This window comes from Aquarana catesbeiana, linkage group LG09 (assembly GCF_042186555.1).
Source record: "Aquarana catesbeiana isolate 2022-GZ linkage group LG09, ASM4218655v1, whole genome shotgun sequence".
In the NCBI taxonomy this organism is placed as follows: Eukaryota; Metazoa; Chordata; class Amphibia; order Anura; family Ranidae; genus Aquarana; species Aquarana catesbeiana.
The window spans coordinates 39025515-39046183 of record NC_133332.1 but is presented as its reverse complement, the minus strand read 5'-3'; the positions used below and the strand labels follow the sequence as shown (position 1 = coordinate 39046183).

At 46.2% G+C, this 20669-nt stretch overlaps 1 protein-coding gene across 3 annotated transcripts in view; it reads left to right on the top strand.

Moving 5' to 3' along the window:
- The window catches only part of LOC141107526 (class I histocompatibility antigen, F10 alpha chain-like), a 107260-nt gene that overhangs the window by 72645 nt on the left and 13946 nt on the right, over window positions 1-20669 (top strand). For 2 of the 3 annotated variants that reach the window (XM_073598317.1, XM_073598319.1), the window contains exon 4: window positions 19681-19956. In XM_073598317.1, coding sequence (XP_073454418.1) covers window positions 19681-19956 — 276 coding nt within the window. Of the gene's footprint in view, window positions 1-19680; window positions 19965-20669 lie in introns of those variants that run through there. The other variant, XM_073598320.1, reaches the window with a different exon arrangement.

The window sequence follows — 20669 nt, the reverse complement described above, 5'->3', positions numbered from 1 at the left end:
TGTTGATAGATGACAATTCCTATCAGCTTCTGAGTATTTTGCCAACAAGGACCGGGCGATTGTATCAGGCCCCAAGCATGGCCATTCCTCATCGTCCCCCTGTTCATCACTGTCACAACTCTGGGGATGTGGCTCTAGTGGCTGTCCCTGCTTGTTCCTACTCTGCAGCATCATCTGGTGTGTTTTTTCCTTAACTCCCACCGTAAAAATGTTTATATCATCAGTTCTATGCATGGATTCTATCATCCATGCGCTCCACGCATCTCTTTCATTTGTTCGTGTCATTTTCCCGCAGTGATTGTACCACAGGGATTCCCAAGCTTTTAACTTGAAAGTACCTCTTTTAGAATACTTTTTCCCAGTCCAGCAATCCCAATCTTGCAAATATTTCACAACCCAAGACCCATATTTATCTATCATCTCTTCCTTCGGGGTCAAGTGGTATGGTTTCCCACGATTAGACGCCCTCTTTGAAGCGATTAGATTACCCATCCTTTACGGACTCCGGACCTTGAACTGATTCCCCCAACCTTTTTACAGGTTGCCTTTACTTCAGAGGTAGCTACTCTCTGGCCAAGAATGGGGGTGACAGGTACCGCCCCTGTCACTGTTGCCGATTTTTTTTCACTACTTGCCAGGCCAATTCCCTGTCCTGGCTATAGTCCTTCAAAAAATCCGCCTGGAGATTTCCCAAACTAAATAATAGTTTAATCCCCCCGTGGACTTTTCTGAAGTACTCTAAAATAAATGCTTAACGAAAGGTTATTACTAATGCGTGCTTGTAGTACAGGAGGTAGTTAACTGATGCACACTTAATTGCAATACGATTTGTAGCAGTTACAACATTACAGATCTAATCACAAAGCTTACGATTCCCAGTTAGTAGTTTACACAGAAAGATAGATACATACATCGAAGATCATTCAGTGTGTACTAGGCCCACAGGTGCAATTCGATCTTAAAGACCGGGAAGCGTCTTGACCTAGACTCATGCAAGGGTCAACCAGAAGTGCTTGTTGGCAGAAAGGCCCAGATCCTACTTCTTTCCACTGCCTTCAAACGTCCAATCAGAACCCCTTATCATTCACGCAGACACCCTCCTGCATTGTTGGCCCAACCGAGCAGGATGCCTTCTCATACACTCTCAGTACAATTTTATTTCACTTATACTGTTCATATCAGTCTCATCAAAGTATTAGTACAGACAAAAGTTTATATATATACACAATGTTCAAAGAAGCTTGCTAGTTTGGGTGTTCATACAGGGGAGACAGACATACAAACAGAGACTTAAAAATGCTTACCGTTCCTGGAGTTAGACTTGTCCTCCACCCGCAAAATCACTCAAACGTGAAGCTTCCTCACACGGGGCACCATTTGTTACGGAAATATTTATACCTCACTTAAACGATTAACGATACAAATATAATTGATTAAACCTTTGTCTATATAAAAATAAAAACGAGTGATAACAGGGAAAAAAGATAAAAATTACATTTATTTACACAGGAAAAAGAAGGTTAGAATGATTAGAATTTATCATATATCTCTATAGTGTTGGCTCTAGGCTGCAAAGTTAATTCAAAGTTAATTCAGGCATAAACTCATAAATGTTTTCAATGGACATATACAAGATATACAGAGTCATAAGATAAATCCTAGGATTAAAAAAGGTTAGAAAGAAAGATAGACATAGATACTTTACACAGACAGCATATCCCTCAGATGTTCTCGGGCTGGACTGCCTGTAACCATTTAGCCCACTTCCTTTTATATGCATTCTCCACCAATCAGAAGATGCCACAAATGAAAGAGATGTCTCAAAATTCATGCTCGGACATTGCTGTTACAGTGCGACCCCCTCGGTACCTACCAGTCTATGAATTAATGAACAATCTCCTTTGATCTCCCAGCCCAAACAGTCCCGACAGTAGTATGTTAATGTCCCCTGGTGAGTTGATTACCACCTAGGGGACCTTTCCTGATTCCCATCAGTGTATTGGAAGCATGTTAATGGCCCCCTGAAGAATGAATGCCTTAAGGTCTGTCAATACCCTTTGATCTAATCAACACCTCTAGGGCTTCTCGGGTTCACATCAAGGTAACTACATTCCTAAGGTGAGCTTTGTTCTATCATGATATTAAGAAACATATTCCCATATATAAAATATATATATATATATATATACCCACACATAGATACCCACATATACACGTAGATATATATATATATATATACATACATACATATACACACACATCCTATGGGGCAAGGCAGTTTAAATTGGAGTCCTTGCAATGGTCCACTTGAATCTCATTGATATAAATATGATATCCAATATTTCCATCACACCCGCTCTGTGTAATGGTTTTGCACAGAGCAACTCAGATCCTCCACTTCTCAGTTCCCTCTTCGATGTTCCTGGCCCCTCCCTCCTGCTCCCCACAGCAAGCAGCTTGCTATGGGGGCACCTAAGCTGAGCCGCTTTGTGTGTCCATTCAGACACGGAGCGGCAGCTCGGCCCCACCCCCTCTCTCCTCATTGGCTCACTGACTTTGATTGGCAGGAGAGTCCCGGACAGCCAAGTCTCTCGTACAACATCGCTGGATTGAGATGGGGCTCAGGTAAATATTAGGGGGACTGCTGCACACAGAATGCCTTAAAATAAAAAGCGGTATGCCTTTAGAACCGCATAATGCATCACATATTAGCACATTTTGCAGGACTTACTTGAAAACAAAGCTGCATCTAAATGTAATATCTCCTAAACAGTTCTCATTTAGGAGATATATTTATAGTACCTACAAGTAAGTCTATAATAAGGCTTTCCTATAGGTAAAAATTATACATGGGAGTTTACTCCCACATTTACCGCTTACAGACTGGAAGATTTGGCTCCTAACCAGTCCATTTTTTGCGATACGGCAATGCATCAGTTTAACTGACAAATGCGCGGTCATGCAACGCTGTACCCGAACAAAATTGACGTCCTTTTTTTCCCATAAATAGAGCTTTCTTTTGGTGGTATTTGATCACCTCTGCGGTTTTTATTTTGTGTGCTATAAACAAAAGAAAAACAATTTTTTTTTTTTACTTTCTGCTATAATAAATATCCCCAAAATGTTTTTAAAAAACAAATTTCTTTATCCAGATAATGCAGATATATATTCTTCTACATATTCTTACATACGTAAAAAAAAAAATCGCAATAGGTGTTTATTGATTGGTTTGCACAAAAATTATAGCATCTACAAACTATGGGAATGTTTTATGGCTTTTTATTTTTTTTTTAATTTTTTGTACTAGTAATGGCGGTGATTTGTGATTTTTAGCGGTACTGCAACATTGCGGTGGACAGATCGGACACTTTTGACACATTTTTGGGACCATTGACATTTATACAGCGATCAGTGCTATAAAAATGCACTGGGTTTAACAGTAGGGGGCGATCAAGGGGTTAAATGTGTTCCCTTGTTAGTGTTTCTAACTGTATGGGGATAAGACTGACTGGGGGAGAAGACATATCAATGTTCCTACTTACTAGGAACAAACAATATGTCTCCTCTCCCCTGACAGAACAGGGATTTGTGTGTTTACACACACAAATCCCCATTCTAGCTCGTTCCTGCAATCGCGGGTGGCTGGAGGGCGATCGCGCCCGCTGGCCTTGCGCATCGGTTCCCCCACGTGGTGCGGGCAGCTCTTAAAGGGGAAGACTTACCCGAACGGCAATTCACGGGAATGTGCCACTTAGCCAATGTATATCGGCGTGAGCCGGTCGGCAAGTAGTTAAGACAAATGTACGACTTGTGAGACACTACTCCCATAGACTTCAATGTAAGATTGCCAACAAGAATCACCCAAAAGTTTCCTTTTGTTTTGTTTTCTGTCGCAGTGACTCAAGATATGGCAATTAAGACGCATCCGTTAAAATCTATTCCTGGAATTCATAAAGACTGGGGCAGACAGATTTAGCAAAAGTGTCTCTCCTGCAAGAGGTAAAGAATGTGCTGAATTCATGTACCTGTTTGGAACTTGTACTTGAATTCGGCTTATGCTGCACCACTTTTAGAATGCATAAGAGACACTTTCGCAAAATATGTCTGAGACAGTTTTTCTCTCTGCACATCAAAAGAGAGTTGGTTTTAATTAGCTCCACTTTTACATTTGGCACATTTAATGTGACACAATGTAAAAGTGGCACATTTTAGAACTACCTGAATTTGGTGTATGAGTCGCTGTCAGAACCAAAAGTATCACAAAATACTGCATGAATTTGGTGCAATACAATAACAAGAGGAATTAACGCCAGTAAAGTAGCACAGCAGCTTTATTGAATTCCCTCCTATGTGTTTTAACACATATGACCGGGCGCCTATAACCCTTGTCAGTGTTACCCCTGGACAACAGCCCCCACTTCAGTGGAGAGGAGGATCTTTCTTGGGAGCCTTACCCCCACTTTCCAGTTGGAATGGTAAGTAGATGCCCCCTCCGGGGATGCGGTGTGGGGCGCGGGTACTCCCTGGGATGGTCGGTCCTTCGAGTTACCTCCTCCCCCTCTGCCCTGGTCTGTCTCACACTCCTTCCCCTCCCAGACCCCTTCTACCTTGCCTGCCTACAATGGGTATTGCATGTCCTACCTGGATCCCTCTATGGGCTTGCAGTCTCCTGGCAATCTGCAGGTGTGGGGTGGTCTGAGTCCTCTGGTCCTGTGGGGGGGGCAGGGTAAGGTGTAGGCTTGCTTGGTCCCTGACAGCATGCTGTATGCTGCCTGGAGCTCCTGGCGACCTGCATGTAGCAGGTTTGAGTCCCAGCTTGCCTGATTCAGGGGCTGGAGTTCCAAATTGGGCCCCCCCGTGGCAGGCTTTCCAAAAATTTAGGCTGCGCCCTACTCGGCTGGCTCCATCGCCCACAATCTTCATTTTGGGCACCCGCTCACATTGCCTGGGGCAGCACAGCGCCGCTTCCTGGGGGGAGGTAAATTGGCTGGAAGCACTCGCCTTCCTCTTGATGTGGCTTCTGGTGGTGGATCCAATTGCGTGACACCCTTTTTGTGTGGCATGACTGGCGGACATTTTACTGGAGCCCAGCCAACATCTGGGACATTACTGGCTGCATAGCCTTCCTTGCCATGCTACCCGCAGCCCAGTCTCTGCCCCATGTAGGGGTGGTGTGCTGGGCACGATGTACCACCGCAGATTTACCTGGGTGTCGGACTGCTTATTCACTGCATTGCTGGCTGCTGCTCAGCTGTTTGCCTATAGGCTTTACCCCTGCTGACCCTTGGTGTGCTGTCCACTACACTTGGCTGGAGCTGAAGGGCCATTATACTGTTCTGCGGTCTGTGGTGGACTGGTCCTCTTTCTCTGTCTTGGCACAGGAGGGGCCCTTGGTGGGTGCTGTCATCGCAGCCAATGCTTCAAATTGGAGACTCTGGGTGGGGTATCAGATGAGGTGCTTGTCCCTCTTAGACACAGGTCTAATGAGATCTTTCCGTACCCCGAACATTGTGACAGACCTGTCTAAAGGGGTGGGAGTGTCCAGGGCGTCCATTGGTACTTCTCAGGAGCTTGCAGTTCTTCCCTTTTTAGGAGCCCCTTCTGAGTAAGTGCATTTCTCCTTCAGTGAGGGATCCACACGTTTCGTTGTATAATAAAGCCCCGGTGATTCTGGGAGAGGAATTGTCCATCCTTTAAGGATCCTGTGGACTGCAAAATTGAATTGGTCGCGCGTGCCAGGCTCCCTTTTGCTGGGTTGCCATTGTGACCAGTGTTGGCCACAAGCAAAGGCCAAAAGTCTGTGACAGATCTGATGTCTTGTCTAGTTCCCCGGGCATATGTTGCCCTGGCGGACCAGTTGATCCAGGGGCTCCAATACATTCATGCCTCTCCCTGGATGGTGCTTCATTTCTTTCAAAGCTCTCCGTTTCAACAGGGTTCTTCAGCGAGTCTTGTGGCTCTAAGGTTGGTCTGCAAACCAGACTTTGAAGGAGGCCTTGTCGGACCTGCCCTTTTTTAGGGAGACCATCTGTTTGGGGCTATGCTGGATGATATTATCAAGCACCCTATGGGTGGCAAATGTACCTTCCTTTTCTCAGACCAAGAAGGGAAAGGAACCGCATAGGAGGGCTGGGCCGACCTTCACGGCACATAAGCGGACATTTAGTTCCCTTGGGTGCTAGTCTAAGAGCTCCAGCCATTCAAGACTCCCGCCGGTGGCACCATGCGCCCCTGGCCTCAGCCCGCAAATAATTCCTCCCCAGCATGAGGATTTGGCCCAATTTATTTCCAGGGTGAGGGGTCACCTTCATTGGTTTCTGGGCCCTTGGACTCTCATACCTGACAAGTGGGTCATGCAAAATCATTATTTTGGGCTACAAAATAGAAGTATTTTCTTTTTGCCAATTTGTCGTGCTCGCCGGCATGTCTGCGGCCTCTGTATGGGGCTTAGCAGGATCTGCTCCTTCGGGGAGTGATTGTTCCAGTGCCCAAGTCAAAGCGTTTCCGGGTATTGTACTCCAATCTGTTTCCAAAACGGACAGGATTTGTCCAATCCGGGACCTCAAGGACCTGAATGCCTTTGTGCGAGTTCACAAATTTAAAATGGAATCAGTTTGTTCAGTGGTGGCCTCCCCTCCCCCAGGGCATTTTTAAAATTTTTTTTTTATTTTTCCTGGCGTCTATAGACATCAAGGACACTTATCTACACATTCCCATCTGCAAGAAACATCAGCATTTCCTACTCTTTGCTAACAGGGACGCGCTTCACCAATTTTTAATGCTGCTCTTCGGTCAGGCTTCCACTCTCCGGGTGTTTACCAAGGTCTTGGCCCAGATTCTTGGAACTAGGGATTGCTGTGATCGGCAACATGGTCGACTTGCTCCTGCTTTCAGAGACCCGCTCATGCCTGCTGGACAGTGTGGAGATCACTATGCGTTCTTTACAGGACTTCGGGTGGATCCTGAACCTCAGAAAATGATTGATCTCATCCCAGTGCCTGAAGTATCTGGGGCTGATCCTCGATTTGGAGCAAGCCAAGGTGTTTTTACTGTTTGGACATACTATAGAACCTCAGTTCCATACTACAAAACCTTGGCTTCGAAGAGCCCCTCTTTGTGAGTTTGCATGTAGGTTTTAGGTCTAATGGTGGCTACCTTCGGAGTGGTTTCATATTACCAGTTCCATACAAGAACACTTCAGAAGGTACCATATATACCCCAGTATCAGTCGAGTTTTTCATCACATTTTTTTGTGCTGAAAGTGCCCCCCTCGACTTATACTCGAGTCAAGCACTTTTCTGCAGCAAAAAATTTCATTTTCTGAACCGAATTTGGGGCCCCGTATCTCAGGGCCACTTAGATCTAGGAAGCCCAAATTTGGTGTGCAAACCCAGTAGAACTGGTACCACAACATATCCAAAGCTGGAGTTCCTAGCACTAAGTGGCCCTGAGATACGGGGCCCCAAAATCGGTTCGGAAATTGTCATTCTCTGCTGCAGAAAAGTGCTTGACATTTTCTGAACTGATTTTTGAGGCCCTGTATCTTGGGGCCACTTGGTTCTAGAAATCCCAGCTTTGGATATTTTATGGTGCTAGTTCCACTGGGTTTGCACACCAAATTTGGGGTTCTTAACACTAAGTGGCCCTGAGATACGGGGCCGCAAAATCGGTCAACTGTGTCCACCTGCAGCAATGTCATTTCGGGACACTTTGGGTTCAGAGACCCCAAATTTTGGCTGCAGCTAGGGGGCATCTAGGAACACTTAACTACCGAGTTTGAAGTTCGGGGGACCTATGGCTGAAAATGGGCACAGTGAGGCATGCAAATGGACACAGTGAGGCTGCAAATGGGCATTGTTGACCCTCTTTTCCACTTAAGTAGATGTGCATTTCTCACCCTCGTCTTATACTCGGGTCAATACGTTTTTCCCATTATTTTGTGGTAAATTAGGGCCTTGACTTATACTCGGAACGACTTATACTCGAGTATATACGGTACTCCTATCCCTATAGCACAGGTCTTCTGCTTCCTTAGAAATTCGCATTTACCTGGAACAGGTGAGGAGGACCTTTCTTTTCTGGTGGCTGCGGTATCCGACTCTACGGAATGGAAAGTCTTTCCTTCCCCTTCGATGAACTGTGGTCTTAACGGGTGCCAGCCTTTTGGGCTGGGGCGGAGTCTTGGGATCAGACTAGGCTCATGGTCGCTAGATGCCTGAGAAAGCTCATCTGCCTAACAATGTCCTTGAGCTTGGGACAATCAGGTTTTCACTGTCCTATTGGACAGATCAAATACATAGTCTGCTGAGCGGAATCCAGTCAGACAACACCACCGTGGTAGTGTATATCAATCATTAGGGAGCATGAGAAGTGCATCAGCGGTCCTGGAGGTGTCTCGCATCCTGCGGTGGGCAGGAAAGGTTTGTTCTGGCTCTGTCTGCCGTACACATTCTGAGAGCTGAAAGATTATCTTAGCTGTCGGTTGCTGGATTAGGGCAATGTGGAGGTGTTTTATCGGCTCTGCCTTTCGCTGGGGGACACTGGATGTGGGTTTTGTGATGTTCCGCATCAATGGGAAGGTTCCAAGGTCCATGGCAAGCTCATTGGATACTCTGGCGGATGTGACAGATGCACTAGGTGGCTTTGTGGGACCCGTGCATTCTCATCTACACCTTTCTGCCCCTCAGACTGGTTTCTCATCTACTACGTAGGATAGGGGCTGGAAGAGTCTAGGTCACCCTCGTGACTTCAGACTGGCCTCGCAGTCCGTAGTATGCCATTGTGGTGCGGTTGGTTGTGGATGCCCTCTGGCGGCTGCCTCCTCAACAGGACCTTTCTCAGGTACCAGTGTTCTGCTCTGCTTTACTGTCGCTGGCTTGATGGCGTTGCTATTGAAAGCCAGGTTTTGAAGGATGGGGATAATCTGGCTAGGTGATTCCAGCTATGTTAATGACTCGCAAATCTACCTCCCGGATGATATATCTTCACACCTGGAGAGCTTATATCTTTGGTGTGAAGCCTTTGGGTTCCACCCTCGTTCTTCTCCGTGGCTCCTGCGTTGGCCTTCCTCCAGCGTGGTATGGATCAGAAGCTTGCGTTGCGCACAATCAAGGGTCAAGTCTTTGCTCTGGCTGTTTTCTTTTAGGGTCCCTTTGGTCTGCACTGTAAATTATACATGGGAGTTTACTCCCACATTTACTGCTTACAGACTGGAAGACTTGGCTCCTAACCAGTCCATTTTTTGCGATACGGCAATGCATCAGTTTAACTGACAAATGCACAGTCGTGCAATGCTGTACCCAAACAAAATTGACGTCCTTTTTTCCGACAAATAGAGCTTTCTTTTGGTGGTATTTGATCACCTCTGCGGTTTTTATTTTGTGCGCTATAAATAAAAAAAAACAATATTTTTTTTACTTTCTGCTATAATAAATATCCCCAATTTCTTTATCCAGATAATGCAGATATATATTCTTCTACATATTTTTGGAGGAATAATAAGCGTATATTGATCGGTTTGCGCAAAAATTATAGCATCTAGTAATGGCGGTGGTTTGCGATTTTTAGCGGTACTGCGACATTGCGGCGGACAGATCGGACACTTTTGACACATTTTTGGGACCATTGACATTTTACAGCGATCCGTGCTATAAAAATGCACTGGGGTTAACACGAGGGGGCGATCAAGGGGTTAAATATGTTCCCTAGTTAGTGTTTCTAACTGTATGGGGATAAGACTGACTGGGGGAGAAGACATATCAATGCTCCTACTTACTAGGAACAAACAATATGTCTCCTCTCCCCTGACAGAACAGGGATTTGTGTGTTTACACACACAAATCCACATTCTAGCTCTCGATCCTGCAGTCGCGGGTTGCAGGGGGCGATCGCGCCCTCTGGCCACGTGCATCGGTTCCCTCGCTGTGGCGTGGGAGGCTCTTAAAGGGAAAGATGTACCCGAACGGCGATTTGCGTGAATGTGCCACTTTGCCAATGTATATCGGCGTGAGCCGGTCGGAATGCCGTAGTGCCCTCTGTGCTCCCTGTTACCTCCATGGGAGTTGAATTTTGGTGCTGTCGGCTCTTCTGCAGCCTCCCTTTGAGAGCATTCGGGATATTCCCTTGCTTACATTTTCACAAACAGTTGCCTGCCTTGTCGCTGTGAAATGGCTGGTGTCAGAGTTGGTGGCTTGTCCTGTAAGCCACCTTATCTGTTTTTTTTCATGAGGACAGGGTTGTGCTTTGACCTTCCCTTCCTTTCTGCCAATGGTGGTGTTGGTCTTTCACTTGAATGAGGACATTGTCCTTCCTTCTCTGTGTTCTCGGCTGTCGCACCCTAAAGAGGTAGCTCTGCACTCCTTGGCCGTTGGCTGTGCATTCGCTTATACCTTCTGTGGTGGCTGCTTTTCGGAGGTCTGATTTCCCTTTATGCTCTCAGTCCAAAGAGAGGCTCTTCCACCATTTCTCATTTGGATTCAGCGGACGATATTGCAGGCATAAGCCATTAATGGGTGAGAAACTCCCTTCCCTGTTACAGTGCACTCCACCAGGGCGGTTTTCGCCTCCTGGGCATTCCGGTATCAGGTGTCTTTCCCAGTTTTCAAGTGGCGAACTGGACGTCTGTGTGCAGGTTTACTAAGTTCTATAGTATTAATGTGTTGGCATCTTCTGATGCTTTCTTTTGGTTGCAAGGTTATGCAGCCAGCTGTTTAAGACTCTTGGCCATCCCTTGGGGTGGTGCAGAGTGTTTGGCTTTTTGCCTGGGTTTTCTCCCCTGTTGGCCAGTTTTCCCGCCCCTTGTGGCACTGCTTGGGGACATCCCTGTTTGGTCATGGATAATAAAGAAGCAGCTGTCAATGAACGTAAGAGAAAATTGGATTTTTTGTTACTTGCTATAAAATCCCTTTCCTGACAGACTCCATGGCAGCATATGTGTGGGTTTAGCCCCGCCTCCACTACTACTCTATAGGACCCCGCTCCCATACATCTAAATAAAGCCGCGTTCCTTTTTTGTCCTCCGAAGGACCGAGTTAGTGGTTCTCCTACCTGAAGTAATCTCCTGCGATCAGGACAGGCTGATCTGCGACCTGACAGAGGAGTCTCATTACTCTGATAAGCCCTAGCTATTAGCGGGGTATGGAGTAGGCAAACAGAGCAATCGCTGGAAGAGCTAAAAGCCTGGCCATTGGCAGACAAGCGGCTCATCAGCTACATAGCCTAGCTAATAGCAGGTGGCCCTATCTGCCCCAAGTCCGGCATGGCCAACCTACCTCTGGCCTGGCACTATCGTGGGAAGGAGCGGTGAGAAGTATTGTTTCATGGCAGCCATGTGTAATATTTGTTTCTTTCTCCCTTTCTTCCTTTCCCTGGTGCTAGCGTCCCCCGGCTATGGCTGGCTCTTCCCTGCGTTCCAGCCACCGCTCTTGCTGGGTTCATCTCCACGGGTGCACGGAACGAGAGTGAGGCTTGGTTCCCGCATTTCCATTAAAATGGTGGTGGTCGCGCATGCGGTGACATCACAGAGGACATCCACGGCTACTGGACCTAGGCTTCAAAGTAGGGTTACCTGCCCTTCAATGCTGTATGTTTTGTTCCTTGGGCACTGACCTGGTTATTTAATTACAGCCTCCTGTTGGATATCTCCAGGATTATGGATGCATCACCGCCTTCGTGTGGCCAACCCTCTCGCAGCAGGTACATATATGGGGGGTCTCCCCTGGGTATTGCCTGCGGGAAGGGGACAAAGGGTACAGCGGCACTTGTGTCTCTCCTAATGTTGCCTTGGGGTCACTCTCTCCCTCTCTCTTCCAATCATACACCCCTTTAGGTCTGATCCTCAGCACAGCACACGCAAAGGAAGAGACTCATCTAAGTCGCATCAGTGGCACTCTTCCAGATCCAGTCACCACAGTTCACTCTCTAAGTTCGAGGCACCGCAGTAAAGACCCGACTTGACCCCCCACGTCTCGCCCCAGCAGGTCAACTGAGGATGTTTGCTGGGAGTGTAGGGCCCGGGTTCCGGCTGGAAGATTCCTCTGTGACCCCTGTTACACCAAGGCAGCGGTAAGAGAGCAGGTACAGACCATCAGTTAGAGTACTTAGTATAGCAGGTTGTGAAAGAATCCCTGAAAGATAGGAAGGCTGGCCAGACCCACAAATCCCCTGCAAAGCTGCTACGCTCGCCAGCGAGGGAGGCGCAAGTCCAGGACACGTGGGAGTCCTCCCAGCCGAGTCACCCATCTGCTGTCCCCTTGGACAGTGAGTCGGAAGTGGAAGATCCTTGTGTGGGCTTCGACTTCGCTTTGGTTAACCCCCTGTGAGGGCACTGAGAGAAGCCCTAAATTGGGAGGAACCGGTGGTGTCCCCTCCTAAGCAGAGGAAATTCTTTAAACAACTAAATAAGGAGCGTCTAAACTTCCCTTTCCTCACTGAATTGGGTGAAGTCATCTCGGATGAGTGGAATAAAGTGAAGAAAAACTCCATGCTATCTAAAATATTAAAGCTTTATCCCTTTAAGGAAGAAGTTGTTAAGCATCTAGAGTTGGCGCCTCTGGTGGATGCAGCCATAATCAGGCATGTGACCCTTCCTCTGGAAGACACTTTTTTTTTTTTTTTTTTTTTTTTAAAGACCCCTCTGGAGAGGCAGATCGACTCTGAACTTAAGCGGCTCTACCTAACAGGCTTGCAAGGCAGCACTGGCCTTAGCCGCAATGTCCAAAGCCATGGAGATCTGGACGGACGACATCGATGAGACTCTCAGAAACATGAAGTGGCCAGAAGTTCACCCATTCAGGCATCGGCCTTTCTGGGGGAGGCTTCCGTTGACATCATCCGCCTGCTGGCTTGGGTTATGCTTTCAGCGGTCACTGCCAAGTGTGCCCTGTGGCTCCGTCCGTGGTTGGCAGACCCCAGGCTGCCAACACTTTTTTTTTTCACTTAACCTTATTGCTATCACAAAGGGAATCAGTCGCCCCCTATGTGATAGTATATCTCTTTAATGAGACATCAGCAGTCTTTTATACCCCTGATGTTTCCCCTGCACGTCTGAAGCTAACAGAGTGTATATTGTGCTTCATTGGCTTTTTCTGTGGCCAGAACTGCTGGGAAAAGTGACAACCAAAACCGGAAGTGAAAAATGTTGCTTCTGGGTTCTTACTGTCTAGAGGATATCAACAAATATGTGCTCTCTTTTCTCCCTCCCCTCTACTTGGTGACACCTCCCATGTGTGTTCCAGGTCCAGAGGTGGATTAGTGGAGCCTGGGAAACATGGTGGGGGGGAGTCACACATATTGGGGGTCCATAGAAGCTGCCGGATCACTTCTGTCTTTAAGCCGACATTCAGCTTTTGACATTTGCATACATTTCCAGCAGTTGGGATTGTTTGTAAAACCCTCCCGATGATGCTGAAAATTGTGGCTGTATTTTACATATGTCCTTACTCTCTATATACATGGATAGGGATTGATGTATAATACAGGGGATCTCTGGGCAGCAGTGCTACAATCTCACCCGATAATCATGATTCCACAGAGATGGGGCTGCATTGTGCTTTCTATGGGGTGTAATTGGGAAATGGTCCAACATGCATTAAGTATTCAGTGTTCATGTCTGGCTAATGAAATCTAAAGGATAAGTCTGTACAATCACATCCTAGTATGTATGGCCAACCTCGAAAGAAACCTGTGGTAAGAGAATTATTATGGCTGACATTGCTGACCTCTTTCCAAAATTCAGATTTTCTGGGATTTAATACTTTCAGAACCATTGACTCAGAAGAAGCATGTAGCAAGTGAAGTGAGAATGAAAATAAAACTGATCTGCATATTGTTCTGGGTCATCAGCTCAGGACATATTAGAACATTAGATCAGCATGACAGCCAGGGAACTTGCATTTTCAAGTGAGTTCAGCAATAACAACCTCAATATTTCTCTCTGTGCCATCAACCTAAAATAATCATCGCCCAGTCCAGACAGATTTGACAGATATGAAGAGATTTATGTGGATGGACACATTTTAAATCAGGTTCAACTACCCTGGGTGAGCGATTTCCTTCATGGAGAACAACCAGCTAGATTGGGTTTTACCAGCAAACAGCTGCTGCTACCGGGAGAGAAGGTTGGGGCGGCTGAGGGGTGTGAAAGAATCCAACTCCAGGAAAATGTGAAATGATCCCTTGAGGTGTGGCTGTGGACGATCTGCAAGGGTTACTTGCTTTATCTAGAGAAGAAGAGAAACATTTTTACTTAATCATTTGCTTCCCTGGAAGATTGTGCTTTCCCACGCTCTGGCGATGGACTGTACCTCGGGGTCTTCATGCCCATTGCAGAGCTATGGACCCTGCATTGGTCTGATGACTTCAGGATTCTAGACTGCTAGAGCATGGGACTGAAGACGCTGGAGGGACTGGTTTAACAGCAGGGAGGAGTGGAGGGTCAGGTAAGAAAATCTTATTTTATTGTTCCTCTAGACTTAAACAAGCAACTAAATCTTGCAGCATGGGCACAATCCCTCCACAAGGGGTCATTTTTTAGTTGCCTGGAGTTGGGCTTTAACCGCTTGCTGCCCGCCCACCGCCAAAAGACAGAGGAGTGATGCGGCTCTCGCTCTGAGTGGACGTCATATGATGGCGCCCAGAACGCTGGCAATCAGGATCACGCCATGTTGCCAGGACACGGTGTGACCCCCGATCTCCTGTAAAGAGCCGATCACGCAGCTCTTTATACATGTGGTCACATGTAAACACGGAAGTGCCAGTGATTGACTCTCATCGCCTCACACTGACAGAGTGTGTGGTGAGCCGATCAGCGGTATCTCCTCGCAGGGCACACCCAGGCATGTAATCAGGGCACTGGTCATCTGTGTCCTGATTACAGTAAAGCCCACCAATGACAACAATCCGTGCCCATTAGTGATGTCAATCAGTGCCGCTTATCTGTGCCGTCTATCAGTGCCCACCAGTGCTGCCCCATCAGCGCACATCCATTAAGGAGAAAAATTACTTATTTACAAAATGTACTGACAGAAACTTATAAAAAAATATTTTTTTTTAATGTTTGGTCTTTATTTTATTTTTTTTTGTAAAAAATAAAACCCAGTAGTGATTAAATACCACCAAAAGAAAGCTCTATTTGTGTAAAGAAAATGCTAAAAAAAATAATTTGTGTACAGTGTTGCATGTCCGTAATTGTCATTCAAAATGTGAGAGCGCTAAAAGCTGAAAATTGGCCTGGGCAGCAAGGGGGTGAAAGTGCCCGTTAGGCAAGTGATTAAGTGAACCTGTTTCCTGTTTCTTTGTCCTGTATGGGAAATGTATTCATAATTACAACCTAAAATATGTTTGTTTTTTTAATTGAAACAGTGCAAGTACCTTAATTTGACTTGGTATCAGCCTCATGAAGAAGAGCTCAGACTGGGAGAGGTAGAAGCAGCACAAGAAGACAGTCAGCTGTGCTACAATGCTTATGTGTTAACAAATAGCGTGCTAGTAGGAGGAGAGAGCAGAGTGATAGAGATGAAGCTCATCAGTTTGCTGCCTCTCCTTTCACTTTCCAGTCTTGGGCTGGGGATGGGAATCAGCCCTCCAAGACCCCTTTCACACTGGGGCGCTTTGCAGGCGCTACAGCACTAAAAATAGCGCCTGCAAAGCGCCCTGAAAAAGCCACTGCTTTGTCTCCAATGTGAAAGCCCCGAGGGCTTTCACACTGGAGCGGTGCGCTGGAGAATGGGAAAAAAGTCCTGCTAGCAGCATCTTTGGAGCAGTGAAGGAGCGGTGTATATACCGCTCCTGCCCATTGAAATCAATGGGACAGCGTGGCTATACCGCTGGCATAGCGCTGCTGTAGCAGCACTTTGCAGTGGTTTTAACCCTTTTTCAGCCGCTAGCGGGCGAATACCGCCACTAAAACAACGGTAAAGCGGCGCTAAAAATAGCGCCATTTTCCTGCCGACGCCGCCCCAGTGTAAAAGGGGCCTAAATGTTATATAACTAAAGCAGAGAAATATCAGGTACCTTATCTCCCAGGCAGGGGGTCGTATAAATCTCAGGGATGATGGAGAGAGAGGCAAATTCTTTAGCAGGTAAAATCTTTCCCTTATATGGATAATGTATCACCTGTGTGTATAGTTTTACTGGAGTCCAGCTTCCAGAATAAGATCTTTGGGGTAACATTGATCTGCCAAATTGCAAAATCATTCACTCTGGAGACATAAAATGTAATCTTTCTTAATCACCTCCCGCCCGCCATATAGCAAAATGACAGCTGAAAAGTGGTTCTATTATCTTGACTGGGTGTCATGTGACGTCCAGCAGGATTAGCTGTGATCTGTGGGGTCACTCTGACACACCGCATCTCCAATCTAGGTAAAGACCCTATGACGTAGGCTCTTTACCATGTGATCAGCTGTGTCCAATCACAACTGATCATAGTGTAAACAGGAAAAGCCACGTTTCGGCTTTTCCTCTACTTGCACGAACAGACACGAGTAGAGGAGAGCTGATCAGCTGCTCTCCTGACAGGGGGGTCTGTACTGATTATCAGTGCATCCCCCGGAGGATGCCCACCCATGACCACCATTTTTCTTCAAAAATGTTGGTCTTTTTTTTATTTGTAGTGAAAAAAAGAAAAAACCCCAGTGGTGATCAAATACCACCAAAAGAAAACTATATTTGTGGGAAAAATGGTGCAATTGCCATTCAATGTGATAGCCCTGGAAGCTGAAATTTGGACTGGGCAGGAAGGGGGGAAAGATCCTGACAAATGATTGAACAGTTGTCTCTGTATGTGTACGATCCTCTTATAATGTGCATCCGGAAAGTATTCACAGCGCCTCACTTTTTCCACATTTTGTTATGTTACAGCCTTATTCCAAAATGGATTCAATTCATTATTTTCCCTAAAATTCTACAAACAATATGCCATAATGACAACCTAAAAGAAGTTTGAAATCTTTGCAAATGTATTAAATAAAAACCAAAACAAATCACATGTACATAAGTATTCACAGCCTTTGCTCAATCCTCAAGCACCTTTTGGCACCAATTACAGCCTCAAGTCTTTTGGAGTATGATGCTACAAGCTTGGCACACCTATTTTTGGGCAGTTTCTCCCATTCTTCTTTACAGGACCTCTCAAGCTCCAGTTGGATGGGTAGCATTGGTGCACAGCCATTTTCAGACCTCTCCAGAGATGTTCAATCGGGTTCCAGTCTGGACTCTGGCTGGGCCACTCAAGGACAGTCACAGAGTTGTCCTGTAGCCACTCCTTTGATATCTTAGCTGTGTGCTTGGGGTCGTTGTCCTGTTTGAAAATGAACCTTCGCACCAGTCTGAGGTCCAGAGTCCTCTGTATTCATCAAGGGTATCTCATACATTGCTGCATTCATCTTTTCCTTGATCCGGACTAGCCCCCCAGTTCCTGCCACTGAAAAACATCTCCATAGCATGATGCTGCCACCACCATGCTTCACTGTAGAGATGGCATTGGCCAGGTGACAAGCAGTGCCTGGTTTCCTCCAGACATGGCGCTTGCCATTCAGGCCAAAGAGTTTGATCTTTGTCTCCTCATACCAGAGAATCTTGTTTCTCATGGTCTGAGAGTCCTTCAGGTGCCTTTTGGCAAACTCGAGGCAGGCTGTCATGTGCCTTTTTACTAGGGGTGCAACGGATCATCACCGATCCGTGATCCGAGCGGTTCAGCCTGTTCGGATCGGCACACACGCGATCCGCGGAGCGCTCCGCCACCTCGGCCTTAGGAAAGGCCGCGGCTTCGGCCTAGCTCTGGAGCGCTGGCCATCTTGGTACACCCAGCGGCGGCCTAGGTGAGCGGCACACTGACGTCATCATCAGCCGCCTCAACTGCAAGCAAGCAAGCTCCAATCAATTGTAGGGGAGATGTGGAAATTAGTGGGGGAGATGTGGATATTAGTGGGGGAGATGTGAGGAGATGTGGATATTAGTGGGGGAGATGTGGATATTTAGTGGGGGAGATGTGGATATTAGTAGGGGAGATGTGGGGAGATGTGGATATTAGTGGGGGAGATGTGGATATTACAGTGGGGGGAGATGTGGATATTACAGTGGGGGAGATGTCCATTACAGTGGGGGAGATGACATGGATATTACAGTGGGGGAGATGATGTGGATATTACAGTGGGGGAGATGACGTGGATATTACAGTAGGGGAGATGACGATATTACAGTGGTGAGATTGTGGATATTACAGTGGGGACTATATGGTGGTGGAATTTTCACAGGTTTTTGTAAATTAAATTAATTTTTTTTTTTTTTTGATCCGTGAGTCCTGATCTGTAGAACGATCCGAACCGTGAGTTTTTTGATCCGTTGCACCCCTACTTTTTACTGAGGAGTGGCTTCCGTCTGGCCACTCTACCATACAGGCCTGATTGGTGGAGCACTGCAGAGAAGGTTGTTCTTCTGGAAGGTTCTCCTCCCTCCACAGAGAAACAATGGAGCGCTGTCAGAATGGCCATCGGTTCTTGGTCACCTCCCTGACTAAGACCCTTCTCCCCCGATCACTCAGTTTGACCGGGCGGCTCGCTCTAGGAAGAGTCCTGGTGGTTCCAAACTTCATCCATTCACGGATGATAGAGGCCACTGTGCTCATTGGGACCTTGAATGCTGCAGACATTTTTCTATACCCTTCCCTAGATCTTGGCCTCGATACAAACTCAGAGGTCTACTGACATGTACTGTTAACTGTGGGACCTTTATATAGACAGGCATGTGCCTTTCCAAGTCTTGTCCAATCCACTGAATTTACCACAGGTGGACTACAATCAAGCTGTAGAAACATCTCAAGGATGATCATTGGAAACTTTAAGGGGTTGATTTACTAAAGGCCAATAAACTGTGCACCTTGGAAAGTGCAATTGCACTCTGCAAGTGCAGTTGCTCCAGAGCTTAGTCAATGAGGTAAAGCTTCACTTTGCAAAGAATACCCAATCTCATGCAAGGAAAATAAAAAACAGCATTTTTTCTTGCACATGAACGGTTGATGAAAGTCAGCAGAGCTTCTGCTCATTTACTAAACTCTGGAGCAACTGCTCTTGCCGTGTGCAACTGCACTTTCCAAAGTGCACAGTCTTTTTGCCTTTAGTAAATCAACCCCTATGTGTCATGGCAAAAGCTGTGAATACATAGGCTACTTTCACACTGGGGCAGGAGCGTTAGCGGTAAAGCGCCTCTAAAATTAGCGGCGCTTTACCGCTGTAATAGCGGCACTTTTCAGACGCTAGCAGGGTGCTTTTAACCCCCGCTTGTGGCCGAATAAAGGGTTGTTAGCGCCCGCAAAGCATCGTTGCCAAATCGCCTGCAAAGCGCTTCGGCATTGATTCCAATGGCAGGGACGGTGTATTCCCCACTCTCACTGCCCGAAGGATGCTGCTTGAAGGCCTTTTTCTAACGTCCTACAAGCACACCGATCCAGTGTGAAAGCACGCGGGCTTTCACACTGGGGCTGCAGGAGAGGCTTTTTCAGTCGCTTTTACAGGTGCTATTATTAGCCCTTTAGTGCCTCAAAGCAAAAAGCAATTTTAGAATAGGGCTGTAACATAACAAGATTTGGAAAAAGTGAAGCATTATGAATACTTTCTGGATGCATTGTACCTGTATACCATCAGTGTTTTTTATATATTTCTCTTTGTTTTATCTCCCTCTCAGTGCGTCCAGAGGTGAAGGTGTGGGGTCATCGTCAGTCGGATGATGTGACAAGACTTCAGTGTCTGGTGTACGGGTTTCACCCCCGACCTGTGGAGGTGAAGTGGATGAGGAATGGGAAGGACCATCTTCCTTCAGATGAAATGAGTCCAATTCTCCCCCATCCTGATGGCACCTATCAGATCAGAGTCAGTGTGGAAGTGCCAACCAAGGAAGCAGACACTTACTCCTGTCATGTGGACCACAGCAGTCTGAAGGAGGTTCTCACTAAGAAATACGGTGAGTAGAAGAAGAAAGTTTGATGATAAAATATCTAACCATGAATACACATGAGGTCTGCAGTCATGAATATAAAGATATATATATTGCAATAGGTCCTTTTCAAGAGAAATCATTAAAATATCCATGAAATGTGTTTTTTTTCCTTCCTCCTGATATGTGCTCTGTACATTTGCACCAATAGAACTGTCATACATTGTATAGATGGAGACATTCTGAGAGAGATAAGGACAGTTTGGGTTTGATTTACTAAAGACAAATAGACTGTGCACTCTGCAAGGGCAATTACTCCAGAGCTTTGTAAATGAGCAGACGCTTTGCTGACTTCCATCATCCAATCACGTGCAAGCAAAATGCTGTTTTTTTATTTTCCTTGCATGTGATTGGGTATTCTTTGTAAAGTGAAGCTTCATCTCATTTACTTATATCTCGAGCAACTGCACTATCGGAGTGCACAGGCTATTTGCCTTAAGTAAATCAACCCCTCTGTGTTCATATTCACAACATGTCTTGAAAATAGAATTGCCAATCCAAAACTATTAAATCACAAATAGTACCTGCGCTAAAGCTCTAATTGCCAAGAAACGAGCAGCTGACACAATATTACAGGCTACAATATAAACACAATTATATAAAAAAGGCATTGCTCCACTAATATTAAAAATAGACGGAGACTGGAAAAGGATGGACAAAGAAGTGCAAAACAATTAAAA